The sequence below is a fragment of the Schistocerca nitens genome, chromosome 2, assembly GCF_023898315.1.
Source record: "Schistocerca nitens isolate TAMUIC-IGC-003100 chromosome 2, iqSchNite1.1, whole genome shotgun sequence".
Lineage (NCBI taxonomy): Eukaryota > Metazoa > Arthropoda > Insecta > Orthoptera > Acrididae > Schistocerca > Schistocerca nitens.
The window spans coordinates 1,112,333,608-1,112,360,911 of NC_064615.1; the positions used below are offsets into that span (position 1 = coordinate 1,112,333,608).

General features: G+C 43.3%; 1 protein-coding gene across 1 annotated transcript in view; it reads right to left on the reverse strand.

Annotated features, from left to right (window-relative positions):
• Positions 1-26,918, reverse strand: part of LOC126235586 (dehydrogenase/reductase SDR family member 11-like) — a 47,079-nt gene extending 20,161 nt beyond the window's left edge. The window contains exons 1-3 of the mRNA XM_049944301.1: positions 26,787-26,918; positions 15,193-15,198; positions 1,625-1,787 (exon numbers count right to left, since the gene is read on the reverse strand). Of these exons, the coding sequence (XP_049800258.1) occupies positions 1,625-1,787; positions 15,193-15,198; positions 26,787-26,918 (301 nt within the window). The remainder of the gene's footprint in view (positions 1-1,624; positions 1,788-15,192; positions 15,199-26,786) is intronic.
• Positions 26,919-27,304: the final 386 nt, after the last annotated feature.

Genomic DNA, 27,304 nt, shown 5'->3' on the forward strand with positions numbered 1-27,304 from the left:
GCTTCTGCGGATCTCACATTTCAACCTCAAGCTGAGGAGTTTATTGCCATTCTTTTGGTATCATGCCGTGGCGGGGCTTTTGCTGGGTTAGGACTTGGGGTTTGCCTTCAGTGAGTTTGAGAAAGTACTTTTGTCAGTGTTTCTGTTATTGTAAGATCCTTGTGGGAGTGTGATGAAAGGCTTTTCTTTAAAAAAAAATTATGCGTTTAATTGTCAATATCATTTTAATAGTGTTTTAGGGGGCCAGTAGTTTATTTTGTTTTAGGGGCCCAGTAGCTTATTCAGTACTTGATTTGTGTGTAACAGCCTTGTAGCCAATCGGTGAAGTATTACAGTTTGCACGGTTTTTACACGACGATTGCGTTTGGTCACCTTGTCCTTTTCTTGTCTATATGGGAGCAGAATAACAATGTCTTTGACATCAGAGTGTTGTCGTTTGCCTTACGCTCCCCATTATTGTTAGTAAAAGGAAGATTTAACATGATTGTTTACCACCTAGTGTGAGGTGGCTAGTAGACTTTGGACACAAACATTATATATACTTGTGTCCAATGTTTGCCTCGGAGCAGGTCTGGAGCTTACTGTTGCAGTGGAGATGTATGCATTTTAACGTCCTTTACTTGTCGTATGTTGAACTTAAATTCAAGTCCTGTTGTGGGGTTAGCCCACAGTTGTGCTGCTAGAAGACCGGGCACAGCCCTGCCACCCGTTTATTTCGTAAGTTGTTTGTAATCGGTGTGTGTGAATTCCTAAGGAACCAAACTGCTTAGGTGATCGGTCCCTAGACTTACACACTACTTAAACTAACTTATACTAAGAACAACACACACACCCATGCCCGAGGGAGGACTCGAACCTCCGGCGGGAGGGGCCGCGCACTCCGTCACATGACGCCTCAAACCGCGCGGCCACTCCACGCGGCTTTGTAATCGGGCCATCACTGTGTTGCACCGTTGACATGTTCTTATACTACCACTTGTAATTTTAAGTATAGTTCAAATGTCATTATGCATTGCGATATTACTTTAAAAACCTCAGTTATCTGTGTTAACTTAACAAGATTCTTGGGAACTGTTAGAACTGTTAGTTGGCTTAGGATAGAATTGTTATTAATTTTTCTTCCTTTTTTGAGGGGAATCATAAATGGCGCACGAAGTTGGCCCACCCTTCCACATGTTTCCTTAAATTAATCCCGATCCTTGCTCTGGGTCCCAAACATATCACACGAGATAAACAAGACATCCAGACAAAAAAAAATGGTTCAAATGGCTCTGAGCACTATGGGACTCAACTGCTATGGTCATTAGTCCCCTAGAACTTAGAACTACTTAAACCTAACTAAGGACATCACACACATCCATGCCCGAGGCAGGATTCGAACCTGCGACCGTAGCAGTCGCACGGCTCCGGGCTGCGCGCCTAGAACCGCGAGACCACCGCGGCCGGCAAGACATCCAGCCGTGGCCACGGAGAAACAGTAAGCGTACAAGAAGATTTACAGCACCGATTCTGTGCGTAATTTACCACCTGTCCATATAAACCATAAATCTCTTTCCAGATTCTTTGTAGCTTCATGACGTCTCAAGGTTCTTACTTGAATGGAGACGAACTGTGGCTCACTTACTTGTTGGAAGGTTTTCTCTGCAAACGCCGGCGCTGTTGATAAGAACATCGACCCCTCCTAAATTCTCTTTGATCCATTTGAAGGCGCGCAGAACATTCTCCTCGCAGCTGACGTCACATTGAAACGGATAGAGCGTACCCGGAGCGTCCTTCAGTTCTCGAGCCTGCAAGAAATAAACGACAGATTTGTCGAATCTGCAAGGGAGAGAAGAAGAAAGATCATTACGAGATAGATCAAGTTTTCCATTTAACAAACTGCAATCCTACACACGTGAGTGTCGTAATTCGATAAACAAAGAAGCTGTTGCCACGAAGGATGATAATATTTTTGTGTCTCTCCCCAGAACCTTGGAATTCGTGAAGACACGTAGTCTCACTTAACTTGATCATATATGTAAAGAAACTTAACATAGTCATTCAATGTTCAGTTTTTACCACTGACTAATTGAATTAAAGCACCTAACAGGTAACAACCAAAAACTTACGTTTTCAGAGTTCTTCAAAGAACTTAAAGCAAATCAGTATGGCGAATAAACAATTTTTAGGACTTCAGTCGGTGTTCTGCTCGTTGTTGTACTTTACTCAGTACATCAGAAACTAAAAGATCAGCTCTTCAAATGAACAGTAACCACAATTCAGATAGGATATCACGTCGGCCGCTGTGACCGAGCAGTTCTAGGCGTTTCATTCAAGATCCGCGCTACCGCTACGGTATCAGGTTCGAATCCTGCCTCGGGCATGGATGTGTGTGATGTCCTTAGGTTAGTTAGGTTTAAGTAGTTCTGAGTTCTTGCGGACTGATGACCTCAGACGTTAAGTCCCATAGTGCTCAGATTCATTTGAACTATTTGTCAGATAGGATATCGAATATGTCAGGTGTGCCGTTCTATTGGAAGCCACGTGGCCTGCTCTTAACCTTTTGTGAAAATCTTCCGCTTTAGACCAGAACTGTGGAGAAGCAAGGGTGATGTGGTATGTGCTGTTAGATAGTTCGGACCCGGGTACTTTGAAGTTGATGTCGCAACATAACGACTCACTTTCAGGAATCTATTCATAATCTTCCATAAAAGGAAGACGTATGGACAACTTATTACAGAATATAACAATATAGCAACATATCAGTATCACGTGCAATTCGTGAATTGTTCTGTTCATTGTGAAAGCATTATAAAAGAAAGACAGACACGGCCATTACACAAAAACAGACATAGAGCGAAGTAGCAACGGGAGTAGCACTGGGTTCTTCACTGAGGGACGCGCTAATAAATATGGACTAAATTTCATCACACTATCAGCTTTTCTGTCGAACAATGAAAACTAGTTAGCCCAATCTAGCTACGTCTACTGTTTACAACTACACTGATGTGAAAAATCGCAATATCAAAATATGATTAATGTACAGTCATGAAATTTACGGAATACATTTGTCTAGTTAACATATTTAAGTGATTAACATAACGAGGTCATAGGTTAACGTAGGCGCGAGATAATCCATTCTAAATGTGAAATCTTTGTACATTAATAACCCGTGAAACCACTAGACTGTCGAATGCAAGCATGCAAACTCGCATCCATTGTGTTGCACAGGTGCTGGAGGTCAGTTTGTGGGAAGCAGTTCCATGCCTATTGCACTTGGTCGGTCAATACAGGGACGGTTAACCCTGTTGGTGAGTGCCTCTAGAGTTGTTGTTCGATGACGTTCCATATGTGCTCGACTGGAGATAGATTTGCTGATCGAGTAGGACACGGCAACATGTCGAGTCTTTGCAGAGCACGTAATAGTACAACAGTGGTTTGTGGGCAAGCATTATCCTGTTGGAAAACAACCCTGGTCTGTTATTCATGAATGGCGGCACAACAAGTCGAATCACCAGACTTGCGTACCAATTTGCAGCCAGGGTGTGTGGGCTAACCACGAGAGGGCTCCTGCAGTCGTACGAAATGGCACCCCACACCATAACTCCAAGTATAGGTCAGACAGGATGGTTCCAGGCCATCAACTGGACTCATTCTTACCAACGCACTAAGGCAGAACCAACTATCATCAGAAAACACAACAGACCTCCACTCAGCCCTCCAAAGAGCTCTCGCTTGATACCATTGAAGTCGCAAACGGCGGTAGTTTGGGGTCAGTGGAATTCACGCTACAGATTGTCTGGCTCGGAGCTGTCCTTGAGGTAATCCATTTGTAACGGTTTGTTGTGTCATCATGGTTCAAACTGCTGCTCAAATGACTACTAACGATGGAGTGCGATGTCTCGGAGCCATACGCCGAAACAGATGGTGTTCTCTCTCGGTACTGCCACGTGGCCGTCCGGAGCACAGTCTTCTTGCGACAGTACATTCCCGTGACCACCGCTCCCAGCAGTCATGTACTGTGGCTATATCCCTGCAAGTCCTTCTGTAGGATTGCAGAAAGAACCTCCAGCTCCTCGTAGTCCTACTGCAGGACCTCGTTCAAACTCAGTGAGGTGTTGGTAATGGCGTCTTTATCGCTGTAGGGGCAACGTTGACTAACATCAACTCACCACGTCGAATCTCAAAGGTAACTAACCATTACGACCGTTACAGCATGTATTTGAAGCCAACCCGTTTTGCGTTGTCACAGTGGAACTACTAGCGCAAATCTTAAGTGACAGGGGCGAAATCTGAATCGATATCATCTTTCATATGAAGACACACGCCTACCATCTTTCGTTTACGTCACAAAACTCCTTCTTGGTAGTAAGATTTCCGTCAGTGTATAGGACCACCTCTTCATCTGAACAGTAATCACAATTTGCATAGGATTTTAACTACACTCCTGGAAATTGAAATAAGAACACCGTGAATTCATTGTCCCAGGAAGGGGAAACTTTATTGACACATTCCTGGGGTCAGATACATCACATGATCACACTGACAGAACCACAGGCACATAGACACAGGCAACAGAGCATGCACAATGTCGGCACTAGTACAGTGTATATCCACCTTTCGCAGCAATGCAGGCTGCTATTCTCCCTTGGAGACGATCGTAGAGATGCTGGATGTAGTCCTGTGGAACGGCTTGCCATGCCATTTCCACCTGGCGCCTCAGTTGGACCAGCGTTCGTGCTGGACGTGCAGACCGCGTGAGACGACGCTTCATCCAGTCCCAAACATGCTCAATGGGGGACAGATCCGGAGATCTTGCTGGCCAGGGTAGTTGACTTACACCTTCTAGAGCACGTTGGGTGGCACGGGATACATGCGGACGTGCATTGTCCTGTTGGAACAGCAAGTTCCCTTGCCGGTCTAGGAATGGTAGAACGATGGGTTCGATGACGGCTTGGATGTACCGTGCACTATTCAGTGTCCCCTCGACGATCACCAGTGGTGTACAGCCAGTGTAGGAGATCGCTCCCCACACCATGATGCCGGGTGTTGGCCCTGTGTGCCTCGGTCGTATGCAGTCCTGATTGTGGCGCTCACCTGCACGGCGCCAAACACGCATACGACCATCATTGGCACCAAGGCAGAAGCGACTCTCATCGCTGAAGACGACACGTCTCCATTCGTCCCTCCATTCACGCCTGTCGCGACACCACTGGAGGTGGGCTGCACGATGTTGGGGCGTGAGCGGAAGACGGCCTAACGGTGTGGGGGACCGTAGCCCAGCCTCATGGAGACGGTTGCGAATGGTCCTCGCCGATACCCCAGGAGCAACAGTGTCCCTAATTTGCTGGGAAGTGGCGGTGCGGTCCCCTACGGCACTGCGTAGGATCCTACGGTCTTGGCGTGCATCCGTGCGTCGCTGCGGTCCGGTCCCAGGTCGACGGACACGTGCACCTTCCGCCGACCACTGGCGACAACATCGATGTACTGTGGAGACCTCACGCCCCACGTGTTGAGCAATTCGGCGGTACGTCCACCCGGCCTCCCGCATGCCCACTATACGCCCTCGCTCAAAGTCCGTCAACTGCACATACGGTTCACGTCCACGCTGTCGCGGCATGCTACCAGTGTTAAAGACTGCGATGGAGCTCCGTATGCCACGGCAAACTGGCTGACACTGACGGCGGCGGTGCACAAATGCTGCGCAGCTAGCGCCATTCGACGGCCAACACCGCGGGTCCTGGTGTGTCCGCTGTGCCGTGCGTGTGATCATTGCTTGTACAGCCCTCTCGCAGTGTCCGGAGCAAGTATGGTGGGTCTGACACACCGGTGTCAATGTGTTCTTTTTTCCATTTCCAGGAGTGTATATTAATTTTATTGGAATCCAAGTGAGTGCTCTTAACCTATTAATGGTGAAAATTTTCTTCCCCTTCAGTCTAGAATGGAGGGAAAGCTGAACTGATGTGATATGTGGTGTTTGACAGTTCGGTACCCAGTTTCTTTGAAGCTGATGTCGCAACAAAACGCTGACCATTCTGCCGTTGTCTCAGCTAAATGCAGTTGGTGATTGTCATGATGAAGAAGGAACGCTGGCCTCTGTGGTCAAGCGGTTCTAGGCGCTTCCATCCGGCGCCGCGCGGCTGCTACGGTCGCAGGTTCGAATCCTGCCTCGGGCATGGATGTGTGTACTGTCCTTAGGTTAGTTAGGTTTAAGTAGCTCTACGTCTAGGGGACTGATGTCCTTAGATGTTAAGTCCCATAGTGATTAGAGCCAATTGAACCATATGAAGAAGGAATATCGAAGTGTGTTGATCCTGTCGAGCAATTTGAGCACCGCGATATTCACCGAAACTTCGATTTATGGAGTTCTTGCGACGTAGCAAGACGTCTTAGGACGTCCTGCGCTAGATAGTACGCAGTTTTTTCTCCAAGCAGCGGGAAAGAGGGTATTAATGGAATCGGTAGATATCAAGAGTCTGTCGACATGTTTCATATTGTATGATCTATCAGAAAGCAAGTAACATAGGTGGTAGCACGGATTTTTCTGTGGGTCGCAAAGACAAGAGGTTCATATTTATCGTTCTAAACTACACAGCTTCTGCAAGGATGCCTCATGTCGTCGAGACACCTGTGAACAACTTTTTGCCAGGCTTCCCAAAAGCAGTGTCATTTGGACATGGTTGAGTCTCAAGTCGCCTGTGGATATCGTCGCTTTGCTAACTTCATTATCTTGTACTGAATAACGAACGCGAACTGCGATATCTAGTATTTGACATCAAATTTCCCCAGTTCATAGTATATTCACATTGGACATATGTATAACACGAACTTACAGTAAAAGACTATGTGTAGCCCCAGCATCTTGCTATGAATTGGAGCCAAGTGGATTGTCTAAAGCAGAAACTTCGTCAGTTCGGTGCAGGGCTTACCTGAAGAATCCACGAGCTACGGAGACTCGTACAGTTACCCCAGTGTCCACCAAAGACCAGAAGCGGCCAAGAGGGTAGAGAGGGCATGTGGAACTCATTTTTTTGACTGTGATTCGAAATTCCCCAAGATCTCCAGGTAAAAATTCGTAATCTGAAAACCCAATAACTGAAACTGATGTAATATCAAATATGGGACGTGAGGTTGTAAGAGGTATGCGCTGCCTGCGATATGAGAATCGCTGACCAGAGAGCAGTGTTGACTGTAGTACGAACTGTGCAACTGTAGCAGTTAGTTGTTGCTAGTCGCTAGTCTGGGGTTGTTTGCGCTTGTCTGGAGTCTGCTCTGGTCGGGAGTCCGGAGCCTGAGTATTATTGTATAAGGTAAAAAGCAGCCTCGGGCATATCTAGTAAATGCCCTAATAATAATTTTTGTAATATAAAGTAATTTTTTTTAAAAGCATTCATTTCAATTTAAAGAATTTATCCAATGCATGATCATTCTTTCACGAATCACAAATGTATAGGGCAGCATTGCACGGAGCTGTGCCGAAAATTTTTTAGGTAAGAGCAGATATATTCGCCGTTTTTATTGAGGTAAGAATTTTTTGTTTTTTTATTCAGAATGATCTTACAGGGCCACGACGCAGCACTGCTGTCGTCCTAAAATTTACCAGGTTACTGAATTTATTTTTTTTATTACGAGGTTTAGGAATTTTTCTGTTTCGAGCTTACATTAAATGAGAAAAGAATTTTGTGGGTACATTAAATGTGAATGCATTTGTGCACGGAGATTATAAATGGGAACCAATTGTGTTCTGAGGTCACACAGAAATTAGAATCGCTATCCATAATAATTATTTAATTTCAATTTATTTTGTGGGGAGGTTACACTTAACGTGAATATTATTTATGTTAACATTTTCTGTTGAGAGGTTGCGGTGAATTATTTTACGTGGGGAGGTTACAAGGTTCTTGAAGTGTTAGTTGTTATCTGCCGGAGCGAGAGCTTCAAATAACTTTCACATTACACTAGAAACGTCGTTCAACAGTAAATGGAATATACATCGCAAAGTTGGGACAGAAACTCTCCTCGTGCTTGGGCGAGCAAAATTATTAGGTTAGGCGAAATTCAAATAAAACGTAACTGCTAGTACACATAGACGAAAGTAACGAACGGTTGTCCAGTTAGCCTGATACCTGTATGCTTGCACATGGTGCCAGAATTGGACGCGCCGGTCGTAAAGTCATTCAATTTTAGCCTAAATTGAATTACACGGATGCAGCTCAACTATACTTTAGCAGAAAGGGTCTACTTCCATACAGATAGCACAAACCAGGAAATGTTCACTTGCATTATCGACAGTAAGAACAAGCAATCTTGTAAAATAATATTAAATCCATCATGAGATAACTGGACCGAAGAACTAGTTTCACAACAATCACGTGAGAGAAACCCTTTGGCGCTGCTGACATCAAGAAAATTAGATGATCTTGAGACCGTCGACAAAGAGATAGTGATTTGCGAACATGGTTAGAAAATATTGGCCCCCAAGAAAAAACATTTATAAAGAAATCAAAGGGATCATTCGCAAATATTGGAACCGATAGACAGTTCTAAGTAAAAGACGCAATAGAACACTTACTCCAAATTTCAGAATCATGGACGAGTTGTGGCTGATGTTCTAACTCACTATAGATCTCTATGTAGGTAATAAAAAGACGACGATGCCCTCTACTTTTTGAAGTTGCTGCAAATTGAATTTTGTTACACCCTTGCTATGGAACAAATACAGTATTTCTTAATACTGCCTCTGACTCATTGGCTCTCCATGTTCTTGCACTGTTTTGCATGATATAGCCGTGGGTCAGTTCTCGACGAAGGTTACAGTATATTGATCACGTAGACTCTACCGATAAGATGTTTCGGTTTGGAGGGAAATCATCGATTCAGTAATTCCAGTTGCAGTAATCGCACAGCTCACTCTTGTTTCCACATCATGCTGGGGCACTTCGCGTAGTTGCTGAACATTTAACAGAACCACAAGTCGACTATTCTTAGAGTTCACGTTTCCAACCTATTAGTCATGTGGAATGTAACGCTGTTAATATTACAAGTAAGAAATGTATTTCCAGCGCAAGAGATACTTTTTCCCTGCAAATTTCTCTCCTATAAACTACGGTGGTTAAACCGTAAGGTCATAAAACAAAACAACGTTTTTTTGTAACACAAATATTACATAGGTTTCCAGAGATATATGATATCTACTTTTTACGAAGTTCAAGCCCGATTGCGGTTTGTAAATTGTAGTATATTCCTAACAGTCCTATAAAATGATTGTCGGCAGCTGAAAATGCATACTAAGAAAGAGCGACATTTTACGAAGTAATAAACAAAACTATCAGTAGCCAGAGAAGATGTAACAGTCTTATCGCAGTTTACCGCTTCTCCTTGTAACGTTCTTCTTCCACAGTGAAGTCATGGTCCAATCAATGTTAGGTTGTACTGCTCATGTGCAGGATGCTATGACCGTTTCACCTTGAGACGACCTCTCTAGAATGCCCCCTCTTTCCACTATTAAGGTGTTTATATGTAGCATCAATCCACTTTCGTCCAGGACACACAGTTTTATTGATTTCTGTCTGTGCACGTTTCATGGTAATTTTTCTCCAATTTTGTGTACTCTCAGTCAATTTTCGTAATATTTCTAGGTTTCGCGATTTTACACATTTCATATAGGTAAGAAAAGGGGGTCGCTACGCTTTCAACTCCGTAATTACAACTACTTTCAAGATCATCCAACCATCCACTTCCCCTATCCGAAATACAAGAACATAGATCAATGTATATGGGAAATGTCTTAGGATTCTTGGTGGGTTAGCGATTAGTAAATGTCTTTGTACAAAATATGTAGTAACGTTTGCATATACGTTCACATGTAGAAAATAACTCATTCCTTATTTTTGTTAGGTGTAGTTTTAATAATGCCCAATTTAATTTTTAGCTTATAACTTAGACTTGCATCTGCATCATCTATTTCTTTATCCAGCCAGTACCTTGACAAATATAGAGAAGTATTTTCTGGAATTCTAATACATACCAAATTTTCTTCCTGTAAAATACTTGTTTTGCAGTTTCAACTATCAGCTCCGTTCCCTTCGGCAGTTTTTCTAGGCAAGAGGATTCGATGATTTTAATTTTTCCTCTTATCTTTTCCATTATGCTTTTGGTAATGCATACCACATCTTCCAGTGTGTGTGCCGGCAACTCCTCTGCTCCACATTCTTGTGGGAATTCAGTATAGAGCTTCAGTGGTAGGACAACTTTAGTTCTGGAGCACATACGATATCAGATACATGTGCAAATTAATTAAATTGTGACAGTTGAATTATTTATGACCTAAGCCTATTGTTCTGCTAGTTGGTTTTTCATGTAATCTCTCCCCCGTTCCCCACCCTTCCCTATTGTTCTGTTAATTGATTTATGACACCCTGGAGGTTGATTTATGACTCCCTGAGGGTAATTCATTCTTCTGAGAAATCCCTCACACCTCCCCCTCCTCGTCCTCCACCCCTCCAGGAAATCCCCTCAGCGATACAAACACACTTTCGACATGTAACTAATGCATTAATAAATTAAACTGAAGAATTAATTAACCTCTCCTCATCTGGGAAAACTACGAGCCACTGTTGCCTCCTCCAGATCCCCTCGCCTCCCCCAATCTGGAATTGGGGGAAAAAGACTCAGTTGATTTCTACTTGACAGGAAATCGTTTGGGATGTATCGAACATTTAAAAAAAAATTTTATGGCAGGGAAGGGATTATGTGTAATAAAGTTATTTATTCATTTACAAGGTTTGTCAGGAAATTGGTTATAGTGTATGTAATACTGGTTCTTTAAGCAGTTTCTGGATGACAATGCAGTATGGAATTTTTAAACATTTGTGGCGCTTTCTTTGTGTGGTCACACATTGAATACTGTCATGAAACACTCATCATACGTAGGGGCAGATTGTACTGCACATGTCTGTTGAAAGAGCTCTCGACCATGTGACTGACTGCTGGACCAATCTCACCGCACAGTGCATCCCAGGGACCGTCGCAAATGTGAGATAGCACTAATCTTCCGCAAACAAAGAATCAGGCAGTGATATTCCTTTCAGAATTGATACCAGACTAAATTCTTGCCCCTCACCCCCCCCCCCCCCCTCGTCACTCTCCATCTGTCTCAAGTAATTACTTCCTGTTTGTGTGAACTAACGAGTGCAAACACACACAGACCACACATCATTCCGTCCATCCCTCGATGGCCCTCTCACCTACCTGGCGCTGGTAGTCACTATATCTACTTGTTCTCTCACTTCCATAGCTATGGAAACTGGTAACAGATGGAACAAAGGCATTTGAGAAAAAGTAGGTAGTGTGTGTTGTGTGCCGCACTTATCCCTCTAATTCCTTCTTTCTGCTGAACAAACTAGTGGATACGTGGAAAGCACCCAGCTGTGGATGTCTTGGAAGTATTCCCTTACTCTACTGGATTGATTTATTAATTAATTAAATCAATACCATTCCTGTGCGGCCAGTTTTATCTTGTAACCGATTGATGGATATTAGGAATGCTACATTTGGTGCGATTCGACCATATAAGTGCCCAGTTTCCAATCCCTTCTGGAGTTTTATTCACTTGCCTCCTGTTGGTGGATACAGGGACAGTTGGGTCATTTGGTAGGAAATCCACTACATTAGAGTTAGCTGAAAATTTCAGATTTCTGCTGAATTGCATGATATGTTCTTCAACAATGTGCGGAGGGGTTTAGTTGGTATGTATGCTCATAATAGCACTATCAGGAACAATAAATTTTTCAATCGGGAATTTGATGATGTGGTTGGGTGTTTGAAGCGCTAGACAAACCCTAAGTTGGTTTTCTCAGCTACAGCGAGATGAAGAAGGAGAAGGAACGGTCTACGATGTGGCAGTACAGTAACAACAACGAATACCATCTTTCCACTGGAAGACCTGGTCCACTGGACGCTACTGAGGAGCAGTATATATCACATAGTTAAACCGTGTTCCATTCTGCAGTAGTAGTTACCACAGCTAGGGGTCGGAGATCGCTGGAACAGTAGCAAATCCGACGCTCTCACTTCGGGAAGTCCACATGCAGCGCCCCAGGCCAGAAACCGCGCAGCACTGGCTGCCGCCGTGTAGGCACGTCTCAGCGACCGCGCCATGTCAGCAGCCTGACTCGGCCCACCAGACAGGAATGTCTAGCTGTGGAGGCGTCTGGGGGCGATTGGAATGGCAGGAATTTGGATTTTATCAATACCTCCAGCGCCAACGCTTGTTAGTGATTGATATTGAATCTTCGCAAATATGAACCTAAAAATGGGAGAATACTCACAATGAATGTGATCATTTAGGCTGCCCAACACATACTGAGTATTAGTTGGCTATCCACCCACCTAGAGGGCGACAGCGGTTACCCCAGTTGACTGGTTCATGAGGCTTAGCGATGATTTGCACCTTAATCCAGAAATGCCAGTTCATTCTAACCACCGGCTACTTCTGCCAAACACCCAGACTTCAGGCAGAGTCGTCCTAAGAGACCAGCCACATATTTATCAGTGTAATTACAATTAAATATTACGATGCCATTTGACAATGAACAAATTATTGGAAATGGCTCCTGTCGACGGCTTTGGCTCTGGAATTATCAATATCTATACCATTCTCATAATTTTCCACATAAAAGCTTACATCCCCTTTATGGCAATTAAAGCAGTGAAATCGAAATTTTCCACTTCAATTCTATACCTCCCTTACAACCAGACTTAGTTACTTTTGTTGGACATGTCGGAACGCTAACCACAGTACTCTTACATTCTAAAACATACACATCTGTTATTGTAGTTTACCTGTGTGTAGCTCCGAAAAAATTATGGGATGTCTACGCTCGCACCAGCCGGGTGGCATTTCGCACTGCACAGGAGAAACAATCCCCCCCCCCCCCCCCCGCCCTATCACCACATCGTCGTTATCACATAATTTTTGTGGAATAAAGGGCCTCATTACAATTGAATAAGTCCTCACACCTTTTTTATCCCGGGCATTCAAATTAAACCCCTTCTCTAGTGTAAACTAAAGGTAACTATTTTATTAACTCAAAAATTTTGTTATACACAGCACACATACTCAAAAATAGTCGCCAAAACTGCTGGCACACTTATCCCATTCGTTTCCATCCTCGAAGAAGCTGTCGGATCCAGCCCTGGAGCAAGTTATGTTCTTCGTCGTCCGTTGCGAATTGATGTCGGCGAATGGCTTGTTTTAGAGGTCCAAACACATGAAAGTCACGCCGTGAAAGTTCGGGACTGCAAGATGGATGATCCAGCGTTTCCCACGCTGCTGCAATGTCGCCTTCACTGCACTGGCCGTGTGTGGGCAGGCATTATTATGCAGGAGGATAAAAGCCATTGGACAACATGCCTCGCTGGCCGATGTGGCCGAGCGGTTCTACGCGCTTCAGTCCTGAACCGCGCTGCTGCTACGGTCGCAGGTTAGAATCCTGCCTCTGGCATGGATGTGTGTGATGTCCTTAGGTTAGTTATGTTTAAGTAGTTCTAAGTCTAGGGGGCTGATGACCTCGGATGTTAAGTCCCTTAGTGCTTACAGCCATTTGAACCAATAACATGCTCGTCGTTTCGACTAAATTGTTCGTCCAAGGTTCTATAATGTGACTTGATAACGCTGCGCATTGATGGTGGTTCGCCTTTCCAGGAACTCGACGAGCAGTTGGCTCTTGCGGTCACAAAAGGACGTCATGACCCTACCAGAAGTGGTGCGCACGGCCTTTGATTTGTTCGGAGGTGCTCGCTTCCTTGCCTTCCGGTTCAAAGTGGTGACACCATGTTTCGTCACCTGTGACAGTACGTGACAGAAAGCCGTATTTCTCCTTATGATAACGTTACAGATGACTCAAAGACAGCGCCATTCCAGCACTGCGCTGTTTGGCGGTCAGTTGGTGGGGAACCCACTGCGCACATATTTTTTGAAAGTTCAAGGGTTGATGCATTATGGTGCATTATGGTGCATCGCAGTAACCGATAGATCTCGTCCACGGTGATTCTGCGGTTGTCCAAGACTAAAGCATTCACTTCCGCAACCGTTTCCGGTGTGATGACACGATGAGTCTGTCCAGGACGTGCATCGTCTTCCAGTGACTGGCGCCACTCAAGGAATCGTTTGCGCCATTCCACGACACTTGAACGACTCAGGCTGTACTCACCTGACAGCCTTCATCCGTCGATACATTTCGGTAGTGGACGATAACTTGTGTGAGCACCTTCTCTTAGGCGAACAACCACGCTGGCACTATGCAACATCAAACGGTGACCATGCGTCAGTCTGTCTACCAATAGATAGCGCCACCGTACCCGCAGTTACATAGTGCCACCTTCCGTGTAAGGCAGAGGTAGACGCAATGACCAGGTTTCATTTGAATGCACCTCGTATTTCCTCGTTTTCGGCGCTTCCATGTCCGCCCCGATAGCTGAGTGGTCAGCGTGACGGCTTGCCGTTCTACGGGCTTGGGTTCGATTCTCGTCTGGGTCGGAGATTTTCTCCGCTCAGGGACTTCGTGTTGTGTTGTCTTCATCATCATTTCATCCCCAACCGCCACACAGGTCGCCTAATGTGACGTCGAAAGTGATGAGACCTGCACCAAGGCGACTGGACCTGCTACGCAAGGGGCCTCCCGATCAATGACGCCAAACGCTGATTTCAGTTTGCCACTTCCATGAAACCGTTTCGTACTTTTGTTACTTGTAAATCAAGCCAGCATAATGGCGTTTTATGTATTCGGACGGTCATCTTGGAGTTCGTGTTAGTGTATTTGAACCTTGTATCATGTTTAAACACATAACCATAGTAGACCTAACATCCAGATCATACATATTTCTCGTCTAAGACATCATTGCGAACGCTATATACTACAGTACGTCCATTCGGGGTTAATTTTGAAGGGCCAAGTAAACCGGTAGAGAAATGTTTACATGTGTTGTTGTTGTTGTTGTGGTCTTCAGTCCTGAGACTGGTTTGATGCAGCTCTCCATGCTACTCTATCCTGTGCAAGCTTCTTCATCTCCCAGTAACTACTGCAGCCTACATCCTTCTGAATCTGCTTAGTGTATTCATCTCTTGGTCTCCCTCTACAATTTTTACCTTCTACGATGCCCTCCAATAATAAATTGGTGATCCCTTGATGCCTCAGAACATGTCCTACCAACCGATCCCTTCTTCTAGTCAAGTTGTGCCACAAACTTCTCGTCTCCCCAATCCTATTCAATACCTCCTCATTAGTTATGTGATCTACCCATCTAATCTTCAGCATTCTTCTGTAGCACCACATGTCAAAAGCTTCTATTCTCTTCTTATCCAAACTATTTATCGTCCATGTTTCACTTCCATAGAAGGCTACGCTCCATACAAATACTTTCAGAAACGACTTCCTGACACTTCCATCTTTACTCGATGTTAACAAATTTCTCTTCTTCAGAAACGCTTTCCTTGCCATTGCCAGTCTACATTTTATATCCTCTCTACTTCGACCATCATCAGTTATTTTGCTCCCCAAATAGCCAAACTTTTCTACTGCTTTAAGTGTCTCATTTCCTAATTTAATTCCCTCAGCATCACCCGACTTAATTCGATTACATTCCATTATCCTCGTTTTGCTTTTGTTGATGTTCCTCTTATATCATCCTTTCAAGACACTATCCATTCCGTTCAACTGCTCTTCCTAGTCCTTTGCTGTCTCTGACAGCATTACAATGTCATCAGCGAACCTCAAAGTTTTTATTTCTTCTCCATGTATTTTAATACCTACTCCAAATTTTTCTTCTGTTTCCTTCACTGCTTGCGTAATATACAGATTGAATAACATCGGGGAGAGGCTACAACCCTGTCTCACTCCCTGCTTCCCTTTCGTGTCCCTCGACTCTTACAACTGCCATTTGTTTTCTGTACAAAGTGTAAATAGCCAACACTCCCTGGATTTTACCCCTGCCACGTTCAGAATTTGAAAGAGAGTATGCCAGTCAGCGTCGTCAAAAGCTTTCTCTAAGTCTACAAATGCTAGAAACGTAGGTTTGCCTTTCCTTAATCTAGCTTCTAAGATAAGTCGTAGGGTCAGTATTGCCTCACGTGTTCCAATATTTCTACGGAATCCAAACTGAACTTCCCCGAGGTCGGAAAAGTGTTTGGTATCGGCTCCAAGCACAATTTCTCTTGCTAAACACTGCACCTGTTTAACATTTTAGACGCGGTACACCCCGAGGCAGATCCGATGCAGCTGGAAAAAATTAGTTTGTTGAGAAGAAAAAAAAACCCAGCGTCCAGTATGCTTCGTATAATTTCAGCCTTGATCGAAGTAATGGTATTCTCGCACATGTAACAAACAAAATCTTTGTATGACGCTGTAACAGGTGCTTTTTTTTTCGAAACAAACTTATTTTTGCCAGCTAAATCAGTTCCGTCTCGAGGTGTTACGCCTCCAAAATGTTAAACTGGTACGGTTTTAGCAATAGGAAATTAAATTCCGAAAAGTTTACGATAACATTATGGTATGCAAACGTTTCTCTACCCGTTTACTCGACTCTTGAAAATTAACGCCGAATGGACGTACTCTAGTACATTGCTCTCACAGTAATGTCTTAGGCAAGAAATTTGTATGATCTTGGTGTTAGGTGTACGATAGTTATGCGTTTAAACATGATATAAAGCTGAAATCCACTACCACGAACTCTAACATGGCGGTCCGAACGTGTAAGACGCCACTGTGATAGATGGATATACAAGTATAAAAAATACGAAAGGGTTTCGTGGAAGTGGTGAAATCTAGAAAATAAAAAAGTTGTGGAAACTTTTTAATTGTAATTACATCCTTTATTCCTTGACAGATATGTGATAATGACAATATGGCGTGGGGCGGTGGGAGGGGAGAGGGAGTCTGCTATTGCGCAGAATGACGCCCAACTGGTGCGAGTGTGGACATATAACTTTTTCTGTCGCTATAAAACTATAAATGATAGTGCTGCTTGAACGTAATGTTACTGTAGCTTATATTCCAACATATCACCAGACTTTAGTGGGAAGTGATCAGACTACTATTCACGTAAGAAAATTACATATGTGTAGTTGTAAGGGGAGGATTGATTTGACATCGGTAATTGTAATTTCAATGCACTGAAGAGTATAGCCGACATTGGGAGATGACAGACTCAATTCGTAAACAGCTACACAGTACAGCAATGCTGGGGTTCAACTGGATCTGCAGGGCGGGCAATATAGCTGTAGCAAAATGTATCGCAGAACGTCTTCTCATTAGCTCCCCTATGCAGATCCTGACATGTTCTTTGTGGCACTGTCGACTGCGACGTTTATTACAGTACACCAACACATACTGGTGATGCCTTTCTAACCCTTTTGTCACTGGGAACACTTTTGATCATCACATATTGCCGGAGGCCTGTGTTTTACAGCACTTGTTTGAGAGAGTCGTGGAGGAAAATACCTACAGTCCATTCTCGACCCTCATTGGCTAGGACACTTCAAATCAAGCAAGTTTCTAAAAATGAGGAGAATCAAGACACCTAGCATGTGTGTGTGGACATAATTTTTCATTGCACAGATTGGTGTAAGGGCAGGAAAGGTTTTATGTGGAAAATTATGTCCACTAATAACAATGGTATAGATATGGAAATTTCCAGAGCCCAAGCCGTCAACAGAAGTCATTTCCAATACTTTGTTCATTGGCAAATGTCATCAGACTGGTACGATGATCGTAATATTTAATTGTAATTACACTGATAAATATGTGTTTGGTTTCCTAGGACGACTTTGCTTGGTATCCAGGTGTTTGGCAGAGGTAGCCAGTGACGGGAACGAAATGACATTTCTGGCTTAAGGCGCAAACCGTCGCTAAGCCTCTGAAACCAGTCAGGCGAGATAAAATCATGCCGCCCTCTAGGCGGGTGAAGAGCGAACTAATACTAATACTAATGTTTCGGGCAGCCTTTGTGATCATATTCATTGTGGGTATTCACCGATTTTGACGTGGATATTTGAGAAAATTCAATATCAATCACTGACAAATGTTGGCACTAGAGATATTGCTAAAATCCAAATTCCTACCATTCCACTCCTCCCTAGACGCCTCCACATCTGGACATTCCTGTCTGGAATGCCAAGTCTGGCTGCAGACATGGAGCGATCGCTGAGACACCTGGCGGGGGGGCGGTTTATGTCTTCTAACAACATCCCAAATTTTAGTAGGATGTTGACACATTTGTTCCCTCCCTAGTTACAAGCCCACTCCAGTGTGCAGACACAGTTCTAATATGACTTAATGTTTAAGCACACACTCGCCTGAAGTGTTAAATTGATTCCAAGATCAATTATTCAGGCTGTGGGTAAGTCATTTTTCTACAATATTCTTTTTTCCAGGCGTTATGGTTCTACAAGAAGGCATGCAGGAGTTCTATGAAGTGTGGAATCTATGATAGAAGTACAGGTTTGTAGGAGGGGCGTGAGTTGCGACCTGCGACTGAATAGCTCAGTTAGTAGAGCACTTACCAGTGTAGCACGAAGGTTCTTGGTTCGAGTACTAGTCTGGTACAAAGCATTAATAGCCAGGGCGTTTCAGATCAGCACGTACTCTGTTGCAGACTAAACTTCTTTCTGGACGTCAGGAAGACATTGCAAAAATAGTTCCCTGCCCTCAAATTGAACGCTGAAACTGCTTGGATGTGTGTGTGGGGAGGGGATATGGACGGCTGCTACTCCCTATCCATGAGGTTCAGAATTGCATGCATGCATATCCGGAAGGACAGTGTATCTTCCTTCTTATCACGACAGGCACTGCAATATCAAATTGATATGCCAATGCTGGACAGCGACGTTCAATTAAACATTCCTCCCCTGTACGGGAATTACATAATGTGTGTACGAGTACAGGTTCTGTTGCAGGAACGAAGACATACGGAAGTTTAGGTCAGGCCACGAGTCCTTCACGGATAGCCAAAGCGATTAACGTGAATGCTCATGTAAAGCTGGAAGTAAAGGTTCGAATGTCGGGTCGGCACAAATTTTCACTGTCATCATTCCCTTATTAAGCTGATGTTTCTTCGCACTCGCAAATTCGAATAAATTTTGTGTGTTTCATAACACAATGCCTGACATGCATGTATGTCCGGAAGCACATTGCATCGTTCTTCTTATCAACACAGGCACTGCAATATCGTAAAACTGGAAAGGAAGTTACTCATCTAGGCTGAGGCACAAATTTCTTGTCACAATCAATAGCTACAGCCCTGTGCTGGTAGATAACACCTTTCAACGTAAACAAGAACCGAAAATTCAACCCCTGTTCTATTCGCTCTGGTGCTCTTTGCATTGACTGCAGGAGCGGTGTACAATACCATAGCTAGGACAGGTAAAGTGGGATATAAAAAATTACTTGTCCTTAGTATGATAAGTTCTATATTGGCCAGTCAGGCAGAGGGATAGCAGTCAAGCAAAGGGATAGCAGCTTCGCTGGCAGAACATGAAATCAACAGGAGGTCGCAGAATGATGACCCCACATTCGCTGAGCATGTACTGCGAAGACCCCAGCTACCAGTTATTGTCACTTAGCAGACTAACACAAATTCACCTCCATACGTTAGCAGATCTTGACGAGGCCTGGAGAAAATTCTGGCAGTGCATAAAATTAGTAACTGAGTCAAAGGCTTCTATCCAGTAACTCATCGAAAAGTCCAGTCTGGTGTGACAACAGAAGGCAGCAATAGGAACAGTAATTTTAAATTTCGCGTTTAAAAAATCATTCACCTAGGAATATAGTACAGACATCGTCGTTTGACCGCCACACATACCCCAGTACGAGAAACATAGTTATAGTCATCACTGATATAGAGAAGCATCTGAAAAAACTGAAAAGAAATCAGTCGCCGGGTCCGTATGGAATGCAGTATTCTGTGTTACGGGGAGTACTCTTTGGCACTGAACCCGTAACCAGCTTGCATAATCTCCGGCTCAGAGTGAAGTCTCAACTGAGTGGAAAAAAGCGCAGGTGACTCGTGCGTGTAAGAGGAGTATATGAACGGATCACTAACGCTATCGAGGAAAATAATAAATCTCCTTTGGACACAAAAGTTTCTGTCCGCAAATCAGCACAGATTTAGAATGCACCGCTCGTGAAAAATGCTTGTCCTTTTCTTGTATGAAAACCTGCGAACCATTGATGAAGGGCAACAGGCAAATTCAATTTTTTTAGATTTCCAGAATGAATTCCACACATTGCCACACAGCGCTCTATTGTGGTTTAAAGAAGGTCCTACCATATGCAACAGTACGTAGTTCGTTGTTCCAGAGTGCAAATGAGACGAGGTTATTATCTCGAGTATGCCAGGGACGAGTGATGAAACCTGTCTTATTCTCCAGATATGGATAAACGATGTGATGGGTAAGGCAACGGTTTGCTGACTATACTGCAGTGTAATGGAAAGTGTTTTCGTAGAGTGTGTTAGAGGCTACAGGATGAGTCGGAGATAATTTCAATTTGGTATGATGAATGACAGCTTGATGCAAATGTAGAAAGGTGTCAGTTAATGCGGATGAGTAGGAAAAACACTCCTGTACTGTTCGGTACATTGGTAGTGTTGTGCTGAAGGACACAGACGTGACGATTATACAGGCTGTAACAGGTGTAGTTGCGGATATTGTTACAGATGGGACCTTGAAGTGTACACACATCAGCGTGCTGGTTGTTGTTTCTCTGCGTGTAACAGTCTTCCCGCAAACACATCAGAAGCTTTACGACCTGAGGCTTTCTGCATGACAATGCTGCACCACTAAGAGGACTATGCCTGTCAGTGTGCACTAAGCGTTTTGCGACCACACGTCCACGCCTCACACCTGACCTGCTGCCCAGGGGAAAGACGGTCATTCAGTGCTTTCTCTTGCCTCATGTACTTGGAGGTACTAACCAACTAAAACATATATGACTTGTACTGACTATGGCTTTCAGTCTGCAGTGACATAAATAAAGAAGTAATATTATTCAGTACGCTGTCCTCAGCAACCAGTAGAAATATCTGAACTTACTTAAAGCAAGTCCCTCTAACTAAGGGCTCACCTTCAGAGGACGTCATGTTTCCAAATAGAGAAGGAATTAGTATATTTCATCAAAATATGAGAGGTATTAGAGACAAAGTTAGCGAACTGCTTGTAGATTATTGGTGTATCGGAGCTCCACTTAAATAATTTCACAATTTGCAATATTTTCTTTCTCTGTGAGGTACTGGATGAGTTAAACAAAAGGTTTCGAACGCTAGGCATATTTTTTTGATTTAACTAAGGCGTTTGATTGTGTTGATCACAAAATATTGCTGCAGACGTTGGCCCATTACGTAATATTGGGAGTAGCTCACACTTGTTTCACCTCTTACTTTAGCAATAGACAGCAAAAGATTATTATTCACAATGTTGAGAATGGCTGTGATGTGGGGTTTGAGTGGGGTACAATCAAGTAGGAGGTGCCCCAGCGATCAGTGTTGGGGCCACTCCTATTCCTTATTTATATAAATGATATGCCCTCTGGCATTAGGGGTAACTCTAAAACATTTCTGTTTGCTGATGACACTAGCTTGGTAGTAAAGTATGTTATGTGCAACATTGGCTCGGTTTCATATAGTGCAGTCCATGACCTAGGTTCATGGCTTGTAGAAAATAAGCTAACGCTATATCACAGTAAGACTCAGTTTTTACAGTTTCTAACACACAATTCAACAAAACCCGACGTTTTAATTTCACAGAATGGGCATATGATTAGTGAAACTGGGCAGTTCAGATTTCTAGGTGTTCAGATAGATAGTACACTGTGATGGAAAGCCCACGTTCAGGATCTTGTTCAGAGACTTAATACTGCCATTTTTACTATTCGAACGGTATCTGAAGTCAGTGATCGTTTGACACGAAAATTAGTCTACTTTGCTTATATTCATTTGCTTATGTCGTATGGTATTATATTTTGGGGTAACTCTTCCCTTTCTAAAATGATATTTTTGGCTCAGAAACGGGAGAGTTCGGGCAATAAGTGGTGTAAGTTCACGAACCCCTTGTCGACCCCTGTTCACCATATATATATATTAGCTTATTCACAGGAATAAGCAACTTTCACTTAGTTAATACATGTCAGAAATCAAACCTGCATTTGGATCGGACTTCCTTGACTCCTGTGCAGAAAGGTGTGCAGTATACTGCTGCATCCATTTTCAATAAGCTACCACTCGAATTAAAAAATCTTTGCACTAATACACGCGCATTCAAATCGAAACTAAAGAGTTTCCTCATGGGTCACCCCTTCTACTCTGTCGAGGAATTCCTTTAAAAATTGAACTCATTCTGGTTGAATTGTTGATCGCGTCTACTTTAACTTATGGGCTGACATTTTTCTGGTTCATAAACTTTTGATTTTTATCTGTTATTACCTCTATGTTGTAATTTCAAGTACTGACACGTTCCATGACCTTGGTCCTACGGAACCTGACGTGTAAATAAAATTAAAATAAATTACACCCGTTACGCTCTGTATGTCTACGTGTAACATTGCAAAGCTATATGAAATGAAAGGAGCAAGTAGTGTCGGCAGTAGCGAAGGCGAATTATCGATTTAAATTTATTGGAAGAATTCTGATGAAAATTTGGCTCAGATATGGAGGAGACCGCGAATAGAACACTTGTGCGACCCATTCTTGAGTAGTGCTCCAGTAATTTGGATCTCCAAAAGTTCGGATTAAAGGAAGATGTCGGAGCAACTCAAAGACGGTCTGCGTGATTTGTTACTACAGGCTCGAGCAACACGCGGGTATCACCAAGATGCTTCGTGAAAATAAATGAGAATCCACGGAGGTCGACGCTGTCATTCCGGTAATGAAAATCTGGACTCTATTGAAGGATTTCGCTAGTGTGAATATAGAAGCCAAACGCAACATTAAGGTAAGTCTTGGTTTGTTTACTTGCCGACATTAGATAGTGTGTTTTGAATCTCTGAGAACATGACAAGTTCAGACAATAGTGTTTACAGTATTACAGTCCTACAGTCAGACTCACTTGTTAGCAGCAAGAACTGTTAATACATTTTTGAATAAATAACATCCCGTCTGTGGAGACGGTGATGAGCACTTGTTCATCAGATGAAACCATATACATTGTTATAGCACATTACTAAGCTCACAAGTAAACCAAGTGAAAAAATAGCACTTGTTTCAGGTCTTACTGTAACCTTTCGTATTGTCCATAGCAGCATTGGTGATGCACAAGTGGTCGAGGGGTATCGTCTTTGATTATTGATTTGATTGACGTCTTCGGTCCCAAGTTCGAAACACGAAACTACTTGAATATTGATTAATAACCATCATTGGCAGGCGAAGACTTCCGACATAAGAATCACCCTCTTTCTGCCAACGGCCTTGTCAAAGGGGGCGATGCAGCGGACGGAGGTTAAGGCCACTCTCTTGTCCTCGGTTTAGGAAACTGCCCCTAAGGGCGGAAGAAACAACAATATCAAACGTCCAAGGTCATGGAACGTGTCAGTACATGAAATTACAATATAAAAGTAATAACAGATAAAGATAAAATGTTTATGAACCAGAAAAAAGTCAGCCCATAAGTTTAAGTAAACGCAATCAACAATGCAGAAGGCAATGGAAATCACTGCATTAAAGACACATAACGTGTATCCAGAAGATATGTAGCCTGTAACTGAAAAATTTTCATGATGATCTCTCCATTGACAAAAGATTCCGGAACAGTCCCCCATTCGAATCTCTGGGAGTGGACTGCCAAAGGGGAGGTGACCACGAGAAAAAGGTTAAATGACCAACGAAAGGATAGCGTCCTAAGAGTCGGGACGTGGGTTTGTCAGGAGCCTGAACGTGGTCGGGAAGCTAGAAAATCTGAGAAGAGAAATTCAAATGCTCATTATAGACATAGTAGAGTTCAGTGAAGTGAAATGGAAAGAAGACAAGGATTTATGATTAGATGAGTATAGGGTAATATCGACAGCAGCGACAAATGGTGAAACGGGAGTAGGATTCATTTCAAATTGAACGAAGGGAAGAGAGTGTGTTACTGTGAACATTTCCCTGATAGAGTTGTTTGTATGAGAATCGACAGAAAACCAACACCAACGATAGTTCAGGTATAAATGCCGACGTCGCAGACTGAATATTAAGAGACAGAGAAAGTATATAAGGATATTGAGCGGGTAATACAGTATGAATACGGAGATGAAAATATAATAGTAATCGGGGACTAGAATACAGTTCTAAGGGAAGGAGAATAAGGGCGCGGGACTAGGAATGAGAGACTAGAAAGATTGATTTAGTTCTGTTATAAGTTTCAGCTAGTAATAGTGAATACTCTGTTCAAGAGAGGTGGAAGTTTTCTTGGAGAAGTCTGAGTGATACGGGAATATTCAGTTCGATTAAATCATAGACATGCAGAGATTCTGAAATCAGATACTCGACTGAGTTGATATAGACTCAGATCAGAATGCAGTGGTGATCAAGAGTAGGCTGAAGTGTAAGAGATTAGTCAGGAAGAATCAATAAGCAAAGAAGTGGGATACAAGAGTAATGAGGAATGACACGATACGCTAAGTTCTCTATGGCTGTAGATACAACAATAAGGAATAGCTCAGTAGGCAGTACAGTTGAAGAGTAATGGACATCTCTAATAAGAGCAATGATAGAAGTTGGATAGAAAAACATTGGTTCAGATGAAATAACTCCGAAAAGAAAGAAGTACAGGAGTGTTCAGGGAAATTCAGGAATATAGAAATACAAGTTGCAGAGGAATGAAACAAATAGGAAGTGCAGTGTGCAGGGAAATTCAGGAAATACAAATTGCTGAGGAATGAAGCTAAGACGAAATGGCTGCATGAAAAACGTGAAGAAATCGAAAAAGAAATGATGGTCGGAAGGACTGACGCAGCAGGAAAATCAAAACAGCCTACGGTGAAATTAATAGCAAGAGTGGTAAGATTGAGGGTGCAACGGGAATTCCACTGTTAAATGCAGACGAGTGAGAAGATAGTTGGAAAGAGTACATTGAAGGCCTCTATGAAGGGGAGGGTATATCTGTTGTGGTAGAAAATGAAACACCAGTGGATTTAGAAGAGATTAAAATCAGAATTCAAGACAGCTTTGGAGGACTTAAGATCAAATAAGGCGGAACGGATAGATAACGTTCCAAGAGAATTTCTAAAATCCTTGGCGGAACTGGCAACAAAACGACTATTCAGGTTGGTGTGTAGAATGTATGAGTAGTCTGACGACATACCATTTGAATTTCTAAAGAATATCATCCACGCAGTTCCGAAGACTGCAAGAGCTGCCAAGTACGAGAATTATCGCACAATCAGCTTAACAGCTCATGGCTTTAGAAAAAGGTAAAGGCACCAGACAGGCAATCCTGACATGTCGGTTGAAAACGGATGCAAGACTAAAGATAAATCAAGATACATTCATAGGATTTGTCGACCTGGAAAAAGCGTTCGAGAATACAAAATGGTGCAAGATGTTCGAAATTCTGAGAAAAATAGGGGTAAGCTATAGGGAGGGACGGTTAATATAGAGTACGTACAAGGTCCAGGAGGGAATAATAACAGTGGACGATCAAGAACGAAGTGCTCGTATTAAGAAGGGTGTAAGACAAGGCTGTAGCCTTTCGCCCCTACTCTTCAATCTGTACATCGAGGAAGCAATGATGGAAATAAAAGAAAGGTTCAGGAGTGGAATTAAAACACAAGGTGAAAGGATATCAATGACACGATTTACTGATGACATTACTATCTTGAGTGGAAGTGAAGATGAACTACATGATCTTCTGAACTGAATTAATAGTCTAATTAGTACAGAATATGGTTTGAGAGTAAATCGTAGAAAGACGAATGTAATGAGAAGTAGCAGAAATGAGAACAGCGAGAAACCTAACATCAGGACCTATGGTCACGAAGTAGATGAAGTTAATGGATTCCTCTTCCTAGGAAACAACATAACAAGTGTCGGACGGGGCAAGGTGGACATCAAAAGCGGACTAGCACCGGTAAAAAGGGCCTTAATCTGTTGAAGGAATTTCTCAGAAAGTACATTTGGAGCACAACATTGTGTGGTAGCGAAGCATGGGCTGTGGGAAACACGGAACCGAAGAGAATCGAAGCATTTGAGATGTGGAGGTACGGATGAATGTTGAAAATTAGGTTAAATGGTAAGGTAATGAAGACGAATTTTTGCACAGAATCGGAGAGGAAAGGGATATGTGGAAAACTTTCACATGCAGAAGGGACAGGACGATAGGACATTGGTTTAAGACATCAGGGAATGACTTCCATGGTACTAGACGGAGATGTAGAGGAGACAAACTGCAAAGGAGGACAGAGATTGGAATACATTCAGAAAATAATTGGGGACGTAGGTTGTAAGTGCTACTCTGAGATGAAGAGTTTGGTACAGGAGAGGAATTCGTGGCGGGCCGCATCAAACCAGTCAGAAGACTGATGACCCAAAAAAAGTAGCATTTGAGGATGACCTATGAAGGCTGAAAACCAGTTACGATTGTGTCATAAAAAAGTGACTGAGCTAAAAATAGAAAAAAGTAATACCTTACTCTTAATACATCACATTCATTTCTCTATGGCACTGAAACCCACGCTATTTCTGTTTCAGTTAGCTAAATAACACTTGGAACAGAAATACTGGCACAGTTTTCGAACCTGTCCGATTTTCAGATGCTGTACCGAGGCTGGTGGTTAGTTAACTACCTGGACCCTGTCGATCGTCTTGTCGAGGCCGACGACCTCGAGCCCCCTCCTGAGCAGCGCCCGCGCGGTGGCGGCGCCGATGCCGGAGTTGGCGCCCGTCACCAGGGCGACGCGACCTGCGTACCGCTCCATCCTGACAGCAAGTGGCGCGCCTCAGCGGCTGTTCGCCTCCAGAGGACAGGCGGCCCGCGTAGCTCCGGCAAGGGCAGCTCGTTATCGCCAGATCGCAGTCCATATTCCTCTCTGCCGAAGCGCAAACAGATCTGTCTGTCCGATGGACGACTTCTGTGGAACGCTACGGACAGACGCATTTGTGTCCTTTAGGCTTCATCTTTAACGAGTAGCTTTTAGAGCCTGGAACTTTGTTTCATTCATAACGACAATCGGTTGACCGCAGTTTTATGTAAATAAATAAATAGCAGCATTTGTTCCAAACAAATTGTTTGCTGACGACGGTTTTGTAAAGCTACATAACGTCGGTGGAGTAAGCTCCACATTCGAAATAAAGGTATCGTTCT